Here is a 15533-nt window from a genome sequence, read left to right as displayed (position 1 = left end):
ATGAGATAACAGTTTTATCTGAATTAAAAAGGCAAACACAATATTAGTATCTTTCTCTAAGAGATCAAACGCTTCCATCACAACTTCATAAAGTTAGACTAGGCTGATGCACTGATAACCAACTGAAAACTAAGCTGGATGTCTTACTGAAGGACTTAGTGGATCAGGGCCTACACTAGCTTCTAGACTAAAGTGTTCTACGTTAAAGACCAATGTTTCAATGAATAAGTACAGCCCACAGACCAGTGTTTGATATTTGGCTTTACTTTATAAAAATACACAACTTAAATACATATGACACTCTCTATACAAGACATAAACAGCTGTTAGACTTAACATTTTTAGTTACTTCAATGGAAAGCCAATATGTAAATTACCTTGTAAGAGCAAAAGGTTTGTTCGAGACTCTGCCTTCACATCAATGCAGGAACTAACCCAAACTGTCCACTTTCCAACAAGTTCCATTCACCAACAGGGCTTTATGGCACAGCTTAATACTGCCCTGCTTGTCAGACACATGGTTATCTACCTCCCAAGTTTAAACTTCTGTTTTCTCTAGAGGTGTTTAACGGAAAACCAACATACAAATACTATTAACTATGTCTTACAATTGTGCAAAATACCAGTCACAAGAAGTTTGAACCCTTTTACTTTGCAAAATTTACAATGGAAGGTGGTTAGTTATACCTTGCAGCTAAATTCATGTTCAAAAGTTTTACCAAATCATTGGCAGACTTCGTGAGCCAGATGGAGTATCATGGAGAAGGGAGGGACATTCCAGCACCTACTGACATGTCCTGGAAGGAGGACACTGTCGCTGTCAAACACCTGTGCACACAGCCCCCCGTTCTAACTTGAGACTGAAATGCCCCCTCCCCCTGTGGCACTGTTCTGTGAGGGACAGCGGCTTCTTACTGATGCTGCACACTAATTCTGGTTTCCTTTCGGAAACTCAGCTGCCTTATCCATGGTTCATTTAACTAACAGTAGATTAGGTGTTAGTTTATGGGTATGAAGAAATAGTTACCAGCTGAGAATTCAATGCTGAGAACATACCAAGACGAGTTTCCTTTGGTAAATGTGAGCCTTGGAAAACAGTGTGCAAGCCGGAGAACCAGAGCAGTCTGTGCGGGAGCAGCGCGCCCCGAGCCTGGACGGCTAGGTCACCAGACCAACAGAACCACGGACACGCTGGTGTGAAGAGAAAGGTCAATGCTGAAGGAAAAGAGAGGCTGACAGCTGAGAACATCAATTCACAGGAGGCAGGAAAGGGGGACAGAGGAACAAAAGGAGGGTGTATTTTAAAGTAGTTGGGTAGGTTGGACGATTAATCTGAAATGCCTCCAGGGATATCTAACAAGTTTTAAAAGTGTTAATTCTTGATGACTCAGAGTGGAAGAAATGGCTTTTCTTTAATAATAGCTGTTCAAACTTTTTATTCTTTTTTGAAAAACAAGATTCTCTATAAAGTTTTTTTTTAGCCATTGAAATTTTTCTGCTAGTTGTTACTCTCACTGATGTATTTTTAAATCCTAAGTGGCTGAATAATTTTAAGGTTGAACTACAATGGACATATTTGCACCAACAAGTTAAATTAACGTACAGAGGTCTGTAAAGGTTTGTATTAAGTTAGTACTAAAAAACTTTTCATTGCAGATCATGCTTCATTATCTTTTGATATTCCACTCAAGAATTATGGAAGTCAGAAAAATTCTAGGACCCTGAAGTTTAATGATCTTCTTTTGTTTTGTTTTTTGTTATACATAAATGAAGTAGTACCTGGTCACCTCTAACACTCATAAGGAAGGTGCTGGATCCCAAGACCAAAGAATTAAGATCAGGCTAAATTTCAACAAGTTAGTCATTACATAAGGGTATGAATGGAAGCCCTAGAGAACTGTCCCCTGTATGTGCTCATCTGCACACTGTAATTGACTGAGGTGACCAATCAGTGTTCAACAGCAGTGATAAAAGCTGGCACCAGCTTTTTATACAGGGCCACACACTTGGTGGGCTGTCAGGAACAGGTCACTGTTCAGTTACCGTAGGCATGACAAAGGCCTTAAGCAACATTTAGGTCCAGGAGAACTTGGGGTTGGAATTCTGTCGTCCTAGAGCTAGTTAAAATTAAAAAGCTAAGGAACCCCCCCCCCCCCAAGAAGTCGTATCGCAGATCTCAATTCATCAAAGAGAACACTTTCAGTATTACCAAGATGAAACTCATCTAGAAAACAACACTCTCGTTTCCTGACAACCAACTCCTTGCAGCCGGGTGCAGCCACACAAACACAGCTGGTCTGGAGAGAGGAAGAATCCAGAAGGTTGCGCTGGGCTTGAATTAAATGAAAGTGGCTTTTCTCTTTCGGTGGTAAGGTACACTAACTGGCAATCCACACGGGATAGCTGTCTAAAAGTTACGAACAGTAACGTTTTAGGTATGTTAAAGCTCCACTGGGTGCAGAGCGGTCTCTGCTAAAGGTATGCGTACCGTAGCCAGGGCGAAGCTGAGAGCCACAGCGAGAACCGCTGTACCAGCTCTGAAAGCAAAGCCGGTCCAACACGCGACCTTCTTCCATCCCCTGGAGACTGGGGAGGAGACTATGGCAAGACAACGTATTTCTCCATGTGAAATTTTCATAATCTGTAGTTTAAAAATATTACTATTCAGAAATTTGGAACCCAAGCAAAATTAGGAAGATTCCTCCCACACAGGCTTTACAGTCTGTCCCTCCACCAGCACCAGAAGGATCCATACTTGTCTCTGGTCAGGCAGGCCCAAGTCAGGCTTGTCAGGGGGAATGGAGGAGGCAGTGGCTGGGAGCAAGGGATTCAAGAAGAGGGAAATGATGGTGAGGCGGTGTGTACAAAACAAGAGGAGGGGAGAGGGGACTAACACTGATGAGGAAGCAAAGAGGAGGCCTGGCTTGTTGAGGAGCACACGCCCTTCCCACCTGTCTGCAGCAAATGATGCAGAGACAGAAAAAGGTGCAGCCCCCAAAGGGGCCCTCCTAGGGCATCGGCAGGCCCATGCCAGGCTGGCTGTGCCCCTGGGGACGCACGCAACATCGTGTGGCCTGCAAGCACTTGTCTCAGGTCTGATTCCTGACTCGTAGGTGATGATGCTCCTACCACAACCAGCACCCATGTCCCAGCTAGGGCAAGGCCTCCGCTCCGGGAGCACAGCTGGCAGCAGCCAGTGGACCCAGAAGTGTGGCTGCCCATGTTTTCCTTCTCTTAGGACAGGTTTGTCTCCCCCTGGGGGCCGGAGAAGGAGAACAGACCGAATGTCAATAAAAGGACCGCTTAATTCAGAATTGCATTTGTTTCATAAACCTGTAAAGAGCTGCTAAGAGTTCATTAATTTTAGGTTGATGGTTAAAATACCACCTGAGGAACTCATTCTAAAAAGAGCAACTTGCTTGTGAGGTCACATTAAACTTGCAGGGGTTTCGATAGAATCTGCTTCTGTTTTTCTTGTTTTCTTCTCTAATGTTGAATTAAAAAAAGAAAGAAAAGGTGAAAAGGTCCTCCTGCCCCCCCTCCAGAGACCTCATGGACTTTCCTGAGAGAGGTGCCTAAGGGAGCACTCGGTTTCAACTTGGAAACATGAAATGAACCACAGTGTGAAGTGGCACCTGATTCTTGTCACTCCGTCTCTCTGTGAGATGGTCACAGGCACCTGAATTACTAATTTACAAATGACAGCACACGAAGATAAAGAGCAGTACAATTCTGTGGCGGAAAATCCATGTTGGTTATTTCACCGCTGGAGAAAGTCTGTTGGTACTCAGCCCCGGATCTGTCTTGTTTCCTACTTCCTACTTGACGTTTTTTAGCAGGGCCGTCCGGGCATTCACAACTGCTTTGAAGGCATCTTCACTACCAGGGGCTACGCACTTGTCAGGGTGAAGCAGCACAGCCAGCTTCCGGTACGCCTTGTTGACCTCATCCCTGCGGGAAGGAGCAAAGCTCTATGGCAGTGACAGGCTCAGCCCACACACTGCAGTTAGCGGTTTGGATAAAGTAATACCTCTCGCAATAAGCATATCCCAAATAATTATTTCCCTTTCCAAAGGTGGGACTAGAAAACAAACAAACAACAAACAAATAATATATAATGTATATACAAGTAGAAAAATATATAATGCAAAATGAATATATAAACACTAAGAAAATGCTTGGTAGAAAAATGATCAGATGAAAACAGACAGTTGGCACCGAGCAGGCACTCAGCAGTCTTTGCTGACGGAAGCAATGAGGGCAGGCCCCCTGAAGTGAAGCTCTGAAAGGTGGGGTTCGAACACAGGGTGGGGAAATACAGAGCCAGTGGGAGAACCGGCAGAGGCTGGGAACAGAGCATGTGCACGGCATACAGCTCCACGAGAAACCAAGCAGGCCAGGGAACAGGGGTCAGAAAGTGTAAGGCCGTGAAGGCAAAACAACAGAAAAACTGCATGTGATACCAGGGGTCAGAAATCTTTTTGGCTGAGAGAACCATGAATGCCACATATTTTAAAGTGTAATTCCATGAGAGCCATACAATGAATGAGTCATGTACTTTATGCATTATCCAATAAAAATTTGGTGTTGTCCCAGAGGACAGCTGTGATTGGCTCCAGCCACCCGCAACCATGAACATGAGCGGTAGGAAATGAATGAACTGTAATACATGAGAATGTTTTATATTTTTAACGTTATTATTTTTTTATTAAAGATTTGTCTGCAAGCCAGATGCAGCCATCAAAAGAACTACATCTGGCTCGCAGGCCATAGGTTCCCGACCATTGTGATAAACAATAACAATAGTAGGCGTTTCATGATAAAATGGTGCTGGGAATGCTGTTTCCTGAAGTTAGGAGACCGGTAGGAGGTTGTTAGGTTGTTACCACAACCCAAGCTTGAGTATGAGAGTTTAGTTTACAGCGTTTGTGGAAGGGAAGATAAGAGAAAATACAGAGGAAGATCTGGCAGAAGCAGGTGATGAGCTAGATATGCAGGTGGGCATGATATAAGAACAAGGGCTGACACAAGTCCCGGGTCATGGGGACTCTGAGGCCTAGGGAAGATGGTGACATCAATGACCAAGAAAGGGACATGGAAAGGGGAGAGGAACAGTTACAATGAGTATTTCTCCAAAGACCAGCAGAGCTCCAGGAGAGAGCATTAGGCTTCCGAGCTCCTCCATGAGCAGAAACTGGTTGCGGAGGGGCCTGGAGACCGTCCGTCCCTGGAACTTCCTACTCTTCACTATCCTCAGGTGTCAGGCCTCTGAGAGGCTCCATGCCCAGCCACTCCTGCTCAGTCGGCTCTGTCCCTACCAGATGGTTTCATTGCCCACCTTCATTTTGTAATTCAGGGCTCTCCTAGTATAAGCCTGGATATGGTGCTGTCTGTCCCTAATCCCTCGCTTTTCTCCTTTATCACTTATCAGAAGGACTCCGGGTTGGCTCTGCAAACCCACGGAGATGGTCTTTGAGATCTTGGATGTGATAAAAAGTCTTATGTGTCAACTCAGAGAGACAGAGGTCACAGGACCATGTGAACAGTTCTTCACAGCTTAAGCATACATTATAAGGTTTCTTCTGTTTTCTGCTCTTTGGGGAGTCCAGAATTTCCTTGTTTTAATCTTGCCTGTAGCTTTTTTTTTTTTTTTTCATTTTTCTGAAGCTGGAAACAGGGAGAGATAGTCAGACAGACTCCCGCATGCGCCCGACCGGGATCCACCTGGCACGCCCACCAGGGGCGACGCTCTGCCCACCAGGGGGCGATGCTCTGCCCATCCTGGGCGTCGCCATGTTGCGACCAGAGCCACTCTAGCGCCTGAGGCAGAGGCCACAGAGCCATCCCCAGCACCCAGGCCATTTTTGCTCCAATGGAGCCTTGGCTGCGGGAGGGGAAGAGAGAGACAGAGAGGAAAGCACGGCGGAGGGGTGGAGAAGCAAATGGGCGCTTCTCCTGTGTGCCCTGGCCGGGAATCGAACCCGGGTCCTCCGCACGCTAGGCCGACGCTCTACTGCTGAGCCAACCGGCCAGGGCCGCCTATAGCTTTTATACATCAACAATTTTGATATTAGCTAACAAGGATCACATTCTCCCTAAAAGACGTCTTGGAGGCAGGTATGGCATCCTCTTTCTTCCCCATGGGTGAGTCCTGAGGAGGGCCCTCCCGCCACTCTGCTCCCTGAGGGAACATGTCTTCGGGGGTAGAAGTGAGGCCTGGTCCTCTGCACTAAGAATTCTGGGTAGCAAGGGGGACTTTCAAGGAAAATTCTGGAGAAACAAGACTGAGTCAAGTATGTAAGAAATATATTAATTCTACTGAAGATGAAGATTTTCTTAAAGTTCAAGAATAGTAAAGTGGCCCTGGCCAATTGGCTCAGCGGTAGAGCGTTGGCCTGGCGTGCAGGAGTCCCGGGTTCGATTCCCGGCCAGGGCACACAGGAGAGGCGCCCATCTGCTTCTCGACCCCTCCCCCTCTCCTTCCTCTCTGTCTCTTCTTCCCCTCCCGCAGCCGAGGCTCCACTGGAGCAAAGATGGCCCGGGCACTGGGGATGGCTCTGTGGCCTCTGCCTCAGGCGCTAGAATGGCTCTGGTCGCAACAGAGTGATGCCCCAGAGGGGCAGAATATCGCCCCCTGGTGGGCATGCCGGGTGAATCCCGGTCGGGCGCATGAGGGAGTCTGTCTGACTGCCTCCCCGTTTCCAGCTTCGGAAAAATGAAAAAAAAAAAAAAAGAATAGTAAAGAGATGATGACAAGGAGTAGGCAGACGCACAGACTCCCAGCTCACACCACCAAACTGGCTTACAAATTAACTTAGGAACAATCAGTGTGAAAAACCAACTTTGGACTAAAAGAACAGGTCTCAAAAACCAAGGAGCAAAGAAGAAGCCACACTGAGCCTGGTAGGGAGTGTGGAGGCATAGTGGGGGCTCTGCTGCTTCCAGGAGAGAAGGGGGGGGTGAGGCTGAGAGCCCAGAAGGGCTCTCATTACAAGAAGAGAAACGCCAAGAGACAGGGGCCCTCAGTCTCAGAACCAGAAACCCAGCCTAGAAATCCAGACTGGAGGAGACAGATGGAAAGCACTGAGAGAGGGGGGAGAAGAGCAAAGACCTATGAGTGAGAAGAGGCGGGGGTGCTTTAAAGGGACATAGCAGAAAATATCACTCACAGCCACTTACTTGGGGCTCTGGGGAGGAGGAGGAGGGCTGAGAGAATGGGCTTGTCTTCCAAAAGGAAAGTGGGGAGAGCAACACAGACGGTGACTGGCAGAGGAATGCCTGGGATGACCTGAGAAACTGAGTCATCCAGTGTGGAGGCGGCCATAGCTGGGGGGGCGGGGATTGGTCACTCCACACAGCACAAGCCTAAAGTGGTTCTGGGTGACCCACCTCCAGAAAGTTCTCCAGCTCCAAACAGCGCAAAAGACACAGCTGAAAGCAGGAAGTGGGGAGGAGGGGTAGCAACTCAGGTCTCCATGGAGATCTGAGATACACCTCCTCCTACTGAAGCTGAGAAAGCTCCCTGCCCCTGGAGAACAGCTAGCAGAACATGCCTACAGATTCTCAGAGGTTACACTCACCACAATCCTGGATACAGTTTCAAATAAGCCCCCTGCTGAGATCAGTAAACAAGATTACCACTGAGTTAAGAAAACTGAGAAGAAAACAAACAAATCAAGACTTCAAAGTGGCTCTACTAGGTAAGGAGACCACAACTGGAACAAGCCTACAAGCCATACACAGAACAATGGGAAGGCAGAGAAACATAAGTCATATGCTTCAAAAAGACAAATCCTCAGAAAAAGTTCTGGATGAAACGGAAGTAATCAAATTACCAAATGCAGAGTATAAAATAATGATTGTTAGGATGCTTAGGGATCTCAAAGCTACAATGGATGGACTTAATAAACACCTCAATAAAGAAATTGTAAGAATCAAACAGGACACGGAAATCATAAAGAAGAACCAGACAGAAATGACAAACACAATATCAGAAATGAAGACTACACTGGAAGGAATTAAAAGCTGGCTGGATGAAACAGAGGATTGAATCAGCAACTTAGAGGACAAGATAAGCGAAAGCACGGAAGCAGAACAGCAAAAAGAGAAGAGGATCAAAAAGTCTGAGGAAACTCTTAAGAGAGCTCTGTGACAACATGAAGAAAAACAGTATCTGCATAACAGGGGTTCCTGAAGGAAAAGAAAGAACAAGGAATAGAGAAACTGTATGAAGAAATTATAGCTGAAAATTTCCCTAAATTGATGCAGGAAAGAGTCACACAGGTTCAAGAAGCAGAGAAAACCCCATTAAAAAAGAACCCAAAGAGACCCATACCAAGATATATCATAATCAAAATACCAATGCTAAGAGATAAAGAAAGAATATTAAAAGCTGTAAGAGAAAAACAATCACCTACAAAGGAGCCCCCATAAGGATGACATCTGACTTTTCAACAGAAACACTTGAGGCCAGAAGGGAATGGCAAGAAATATTCAAAGTAATGCAGAACAAGAACCTACAACCCAGACTTCTTTATCCAGCAGGATTATCATTTAAAATTGAAGGAGAAATTGCCTGACCTGTGGTGGCACAGTAGGGTAAAGCGTTGACCTGGAACACTGAGATTGAAGGTTTGAATTCTGAAACCGTGGCCTTGCCTGGTCAAGACACATATGGGAGTTGATGCTTCCTGCTTCTCCCCCACCTCCCTCTCCCCCCCCCTCTCTGAAAAAAATATTGAATAAAGTCTTTAAATGATTTAAAAAAAAATTAAAGGAGAAATAAAAAGCTTCCCAAACAAAAAAAACTCAAGGAATTCATCACAACCAAACCAATGCTGCAAGAAATGTTAAGGGGCCTGCTGTAGACAGAACAAAGCGGGGGGGGGGGGGGGGAATACATATATATAGTAAAAAAGGAATGTAGACTTTTAAAAAATGTCAATAAACAACTGCATATCGATAATAACCTTAAATGTAAATGGATTAAATTCTCCAATCAGAAGACATAGGGTAACTGATAAGAAAACAGTACCTGCACATATGCTGTCTACAAGAGACACACCTCAAAACAAAAGATACACATAGACTGAAAAATAAAAGGATGGAAAAAAATATTTCATGCAAATGGAAATGAAAATAGTTTGGTAGCAATAATTATATCTGACAAAATAGACTTTAAAACAAAGACTATATAGTAAGGGATAAAGAAGGTCACTACATAATGATAAAGGGAGCAATCCAACAGGAAGAGATAACCATTATAAATATCTATGCACCTAATATAGCAACACCTAAATATATAAAGCAGATTTTGATGAATATAAGGGAGAGATCAACAGCAATACTATAATATTAGGGGATTTCAATACCCCACTAACATCACTGGATAGATCCTCAAGAAAAAAAATTAACAAAAAAACAACAGAATTAAGGGACACACTAGATCAACTGGATTTAATAAATAACTTCAGAACCTTTCACCCTAAAGCGGCAGAATATACATTCTTTTCAAGTGCGCATGGTACATTCTCTAGGATAGACCATATATTAGGGCATAAAATGAGTCTCAACAAATTTAAGAAGATTGAAACCATATCAAGCATCTTCTCTGACTACAATGGCATAAGACTAGAAATCAACTACAATAGAAAAACTGATAAACACTCAAAAACTTGGAAACTAAACTGCATGTTCTTAAATAACGAATGGGTCAACAATGAGATCAAGGAAGAAATAAAAAATTTCCTTAAAACAAATGAAAATGAGCATACAACAACTAAAAATCTGTGGGACATAGCAAAAGCAGTCCTGAAAAGTAAGTTCATAGCGTTACAGGCATACCTTAAGAAGCTAGAAAAAGCTCAAATAAACAACTTAATCCTGCAACTAAAAGAACTAGAAAAAGAACAGCAAGTAAAGCCCAGAGGTAGTAGAAGGAAGGAAATAATAAAGATCAGAGTGGAAATAAATGACATGGAGACTAAAAAATCAATACAGAGGATCAATGAAACCAAGAGCTGGTTCTTTGAAAAAGTAAACAACATTGATGAACCCTTAGCCAGGCTCACCAAGAAAAAAAAGAGAAAGGACTCAAATAAATAAAATTAGAAATGAGGGTGGAGAAGTAACAGTGTACACAACAGAAATACAAAGGATTGTAAGAAAATACTATGAAGAATGGTATGCCAAAAAATTAGACAACCTAGGTGAAATGGACAAATTCCTTGAAAAATATAATCATTCAAAAATCAATCTGGAACAATCATAAAACCTAAATAGACCAATTACAACAAATGAGATCAAAACAGTTATCAAAAACTCCCAACAAACAAAAGCCCTGGGCCACATGGCTTCACAGGCAAATTCTACCAAACATTCAAAGAAAAACTAACTCCTATCCTTCTCAAGTTATTTCAAAATATTCAACAGGAGGGAAAACTTCCAAGCTCCTTTTATGAGGTGAGCATAATTCTGATTCCAAAACCAGGCAAAGATAACACAAAGAAAGGAAGGCCAATATCCCTGATGAATTTAGATGCTAAAATTCTCAACAAAATATTAGCAAACCGGATCCAGCAATATATGAAAAATCATACATCATGATCAAGTGGGATTTATTTTGGGGAGGCAAGGCTGGTAAAATATTTGCAAATCAATCAATGTGATTCATCAAATAAACAAAAGGAAGGACAAAAACCACATGATAATATCAATAGATGCAGAAAAAGCATTTGATAAAATCCAGCACCCATTTATGATCAAAACTCTCAGCAAAGTGGGAATACAGGGAACATACCTCAACATTATAAAGGCCATCTATGACAAACCCACAGCCAACATCATACTCAATGGGCAAAAATTAAAGCAATCCCCTTAAGATCAGGAGCAAAGCAGGGGTGCCCCTTTTCACCACTCTTATTCAACATAGTTCTAGAAATCCTAGCCACAGCAATCAGACAAGAAGAAGAAATAAAAGGCATCCAAATTGGAAAAGAAGAAGTAAAACTATCATTATTTGCAGATGATATGATATTGTATATAGAAAACCCTAAAGTCTCAGGCAAAAACTACTGGACCTGATAAATGAATTCAGCAAGGTGGCAGGATATAAAATTAATACTCAGAAATCAGAGGCATTTTTATATACCAACAATGATCTAGCTGAAAGAGAAGTTAAGAAAACAATCCCCTTCATTACTGCAACAAAAAAATAAAGTACCTAGGAGTAAATTTAACCAAGGAGGTTAAAGATTTGTACTTGGAAAATTATAAAACACTGATAAAAGAAATCAAGGAAGATACAAACAAGTGGAAGTATATAGCGTGTTCATGGTTAGGAAGAATAAACATCATTAAAATGTCTATATTACCCAAAGCAATTTATAAATTCAATGCAATTCCTATTAAAATATCAATGACATACTTCAAAGATATAGAAAAAATATTCCCAAAATTCGTATGGAACCAAAAAGAACATGAATAGCCTCAGCAATCTTGAAAAAAGAAGAATAAAGCGGAAGGTATCACACTTCCCGATATCAAGTTATACTACAAGGCCATCGTACTCAAAACAGCCTGGTACTGGCATAAGAACAGGCATATAGATCAATGGAACAGAACAGAGATCCCAGAAATAAACCCACACCTTTATGGACAACTTATATTTGACAAAGGAGGTGACAGCATACAGTGGAATAAAGGCAGTCTCTTTAAAAAATGATATTGGGAAAATTGGTCAGCTACCTGCAAAAAAATGAAACTAGACCACAAACTGTCACCATTCACAAAAATAAACTCAAAATGGATAAAAGACTTAAATGTAGGTGAAGAAACCATAAGTATCCTAGAGGAAAACATAGGCAGTAAGCTCTCTGATATCATTCGCAGCAATATATTTGCTGATTTATTGCCACAGGCAAGGGAAACATAGGACAGGATAAACAAATGGAACTATATCAAACTAAAAAGCTTTTGCACAGCTAAAGACAATATGAACAAAATAAAAAGGCAAACCACACATGGGAGAACATATTTGACAATATGTCTGATAAGGGATTAATAAGCAAAATTTATAAAGAACTTGTAAAACTCAACACCAGGAAGACAAACAATCCAATCAAAAAATGGGCAAAAGAAATGAATAGACACTTTTCCAAAGAGGACATACAGATGGCCAATAGGTATATGAAAAAATGCTCAACATCACTAATCATCAGGGAAATGCAAATTAAAACCACAATGAGGTATCACCTCACACCAGTCAGAATGGTGCTCATCAACAAAACAACACAGAATAAGTGCTGGAGAGGATGTGGAGAAAAGGGAACCCTCCTGCACTGCTGGTAGGAATGCAGACTGGTGCGGCCGCTGTGGAAAACAGTATGAAGACTCCTCAAAAAATTAAAAATCGAACTGCCTTTTGACCCAGCCATCCCACTTTTAGGAATATACCCCAAGAACACCACATCAATGATTCAAAAGGAGAAATGCACCCTGATGTTTATGGCAGCATTGTTTACAGTAGCCAAGATCTGGAAACAGCCCAAGTGTCTGACAATGGATGAATGGATTAAAAAGCAATGGTACATATACACAATGGAATACTATGGGGCCATGAAAAAGAAGGAAGTATAACTTTTTGCAACAACATGAATGGACTGGAAACTATTATGTTAAGTGAAATAAGCCAGGCAGAGAAATAAAAATATCATATGACCTCACTCATATGAGGAACCTGATGAACAATATGAACTGAGAAGCGGAATAGAGACAAAGGCAAGATCAAAGGGTCCAGAGGGAATGTGGACAGAGGGAAAGGGGATGATAGGATGACAGGATGGGAGGAGAGCAGAAAAGCAAATCCTGGAGGGAAAAGGGGAGGGCATTATGGGGAGGGTGACAAGGGGGATGTACTGGGGCACATAGGGGAGGAGAGGATGCATTTGGGGGGACACTAGAATCTATGTAAACACAATAAGTTAAAATAAATTTCATGTAAAAAAAAAAGAATAGTAAACAGCACTGAACAAACATTAAAATTCTCTATAACTTAAAAAGTGTTTTTAGGTTTTGCCTAAATGTGCTGAATGCCATACAAAATCAGTTTGATGTACCCAGAGGAACAGAAAGTATGTGTTTATATTGGTTATGGATATGGAACTTATGGAGGTCCTGTAAATTTTGGTTGATTCCAGTGAATTACAGTGAATAAGTAAGAAACCAAAGTTTCTTTTTCCTTAATAAATATTGTTCTAAGTTAATTAGTAAGTAAAGTAATAGTTTCTTAGTTTTAGAGCCAATATCCCTTGAGGATGAAATGGAAGAATTTAGAATGAGATCCTGGAAGTCTAAAAGGACATTTAAGAAACACCAGTTAGCCTGACCAGGCAGTGGGGCAGTGGATAGAGCATCGGACTGGGATGCGGAAGACCCAGGTTCGAGACCCTGAGGTCGCCAGCTTGAGCACGGGCTCATCTGGTTTGAGCAAAAAAAAAAAAAAAAAGCTCACCAGCTTGAGCCCAAGGTCGCTGGCTTGAGCAAGGAGTTACTCGGTAAGCTGTAGCCCCACAGTCAAGGCACATATGAGAAAGCAATCAATGAACAACTAAGGTGTTGCAACGAAAAACTGATGATCGATGCTTCTCATCTCTCTCCGTTCCTGTCTCTCTGTCCCTATCTATCCCTCTCTCTGACTCTCTGTTTCTGAAAAAATAAAAAGAAGTACCAGTTAACTTTGTGCTATGTACACGGGGCCAGCTGAAGGCCTTCATGTGTTTAAGGCATCCTCAGTAATCCTGGCAACTGGAGGGTGACCAATAACTGTCTTTTTCTTCCCTTTCCCTCTTTCCTTCTGGACGTAAAGATATGCTATAAGAGCAAAATGGAGAAGAGATACTTAATGCTGTTGAGATGTACCTTTTTTTGGTGGAAATCAAGGTGAAAAAGTGGAAAAGGAGAACCATGGAAAGGAAAGCTATGCTGCAAAATAAAAAGATCTGAGAACTCATAAATTGTAATGTGCATAGTAACAGTAGTATATAATAATTAGAAGTTATGTAAACAACAAAAGTTCTTAAGAGAATAGATCACAACAGTTCTCATTACAATGAAAACCTTGTCTTTTTTTCTGTATGAGATGATGGCTATTAACTAAACTTGTGGTAGCTGTTTCACAAGCTATGTAAGTCAAATCATTAGGCTGTACACCAGGGGGAGTCAACCTTTTTATATCTACCGCCCGCTTTTGTATCTCTGTTAGTAGTAAAATTTTCTAACCGTCCACCGGTTCCACAGTAATGGAGATTTATAAAGTAGGGAAGTAACTTTACTTTATAAAATTTATAAAGCAGATTTACAGCAAGTTAAAGCATATAATAATAATTACTTACCAAGTACTTTATGTCGGATTTTTGCTAAGTTTGGCAGAATAAATCTTTATAATACAACTTACTATAGTTAAATCTATATTTTTATTTATACTTTGGTTGCTCCGCTACCACCCACCATGAAAGCTGAAATGTCCACTAGTGGGCAGTAGGGACCAGGTTGACTACCACTGCTGTACACCTTAAACTCATACAATGCTGTATGTAAATTATATTTCAATAAAACTAGAAGTTATATAACCATAATGAATGACGATTAATTCTTGCACAAGCAACAAAGAGTAGTGATTGTATTTCCTTGTCTCCCAAATAATCCTTTTGGCTAAAATAAAATAACGTAAATACACACAGATGAGAAACTAAGCAGGATTTTGAAAGAGAAAGACAGACACACACACACACACAGTATTCAGGGTCAAGAACCATTTCTACCACTAACTCTTGAAGTTCCTGAACATGTTTAGTCCCACTTAGTCCCAATTTCCCAGCTATAAAATGAAATGTTTGGATAAGCTGATTGCTAACATTCTTTCCTCCTCTAAAATTCTATAATTTATGAATTCTCTTTCATAAGGTATTTTTTAAGGTTACACTAGCTTTAAGCCTCTTATTCAACAGAAGCAGAACATACAATTTCAGAAAGTATTTATGCATATACACTACAAAGAAACAACTTTGCTCCTGATATTCAGTTAATTCAGTGAAAGAGCATTATTAAGTACTCTATTTTCACACATATTTATATTTCTAGACAATTACAAGAAGATATATTGTATCTCTAATTTTGACAATTGAGTCTTTCTAACAAAACTCAGTACTAACATCATAGAGTACTGCTTACCTTGAAGCCCCAGGTTTGACTCCCAGCATGTCCCAACTGTTTTTACTACTTCGAATTCTGCAAATGGTGTCTGCTTGTTCTTTGGTGAAACTAACACTGTTATTTGTGATAGGACGTTTCCCGCCATTTTCACATAATTCAACTATGGATGCATAAAAGGTCTATAAAAAAAACACATTCCACAGTAGAACTGATTTTTGTGAAAATATAAATTCCTTTTAAATATCAACTTAAAGATTTTAGTATAGTCCAATTACTCTTGAAATTCATAATAAAACAAGTATTTCAGAGGTAAAGAAAAATAT

General features: G+C 41.3%; 1 protein-coding gene across 6 annotated transcripts in view; it reads right to left on the bottom strand.

Annotated features, from left to right (window-relative positions):
• Nucleotides 1–243: 243 nt before the first annotated feature.
• The window catches only part of DNAJC27 (DnaJ heat shock protein family (Hsp40) member C27), a 34959-nt gene continuing 19669 nt past the window's right edge, over nt 244–15533 (bottom strand). For all 6 annotated transcript variants that reach the window (XM_066386320.1, XM_066386322.1, XM_066386321.1 and 3 more), the window contains 2 exons: nt 15229–15389; nt 244–3951 (listed from right to left, as the gene is read on the bottom strand). In XM_066386320.1, coding sequence (XP_066242417.1) covers nt 3819–3951; nt 15229–15389 — 294 coding nt within the window. In that variant the 3' untranslated portion in view covers nt 244–3818. The remainder of the gene's footprint in view (nt 3952–15228; nt 15390–15533) is intronic.

This window comes from Saccopteryx leptura, chromosome 5 (assembly GCF_036850995.1).
Source record: "Saccopteryx leptura isolate mSacLep1 chromosome 5, mSacLep1_pri_phased_curated, whole genome shotgun sequence".
Lineage (NCBI taxonomy): Eukaryota > Metazoa > Chordata > Mammalia > Chiroptera > Emballonuridae > Saccopteryx > Saccopteryx leptura.
This window is presented reverse-complemented; position numbering and strand designations above follow the sequence as displayed.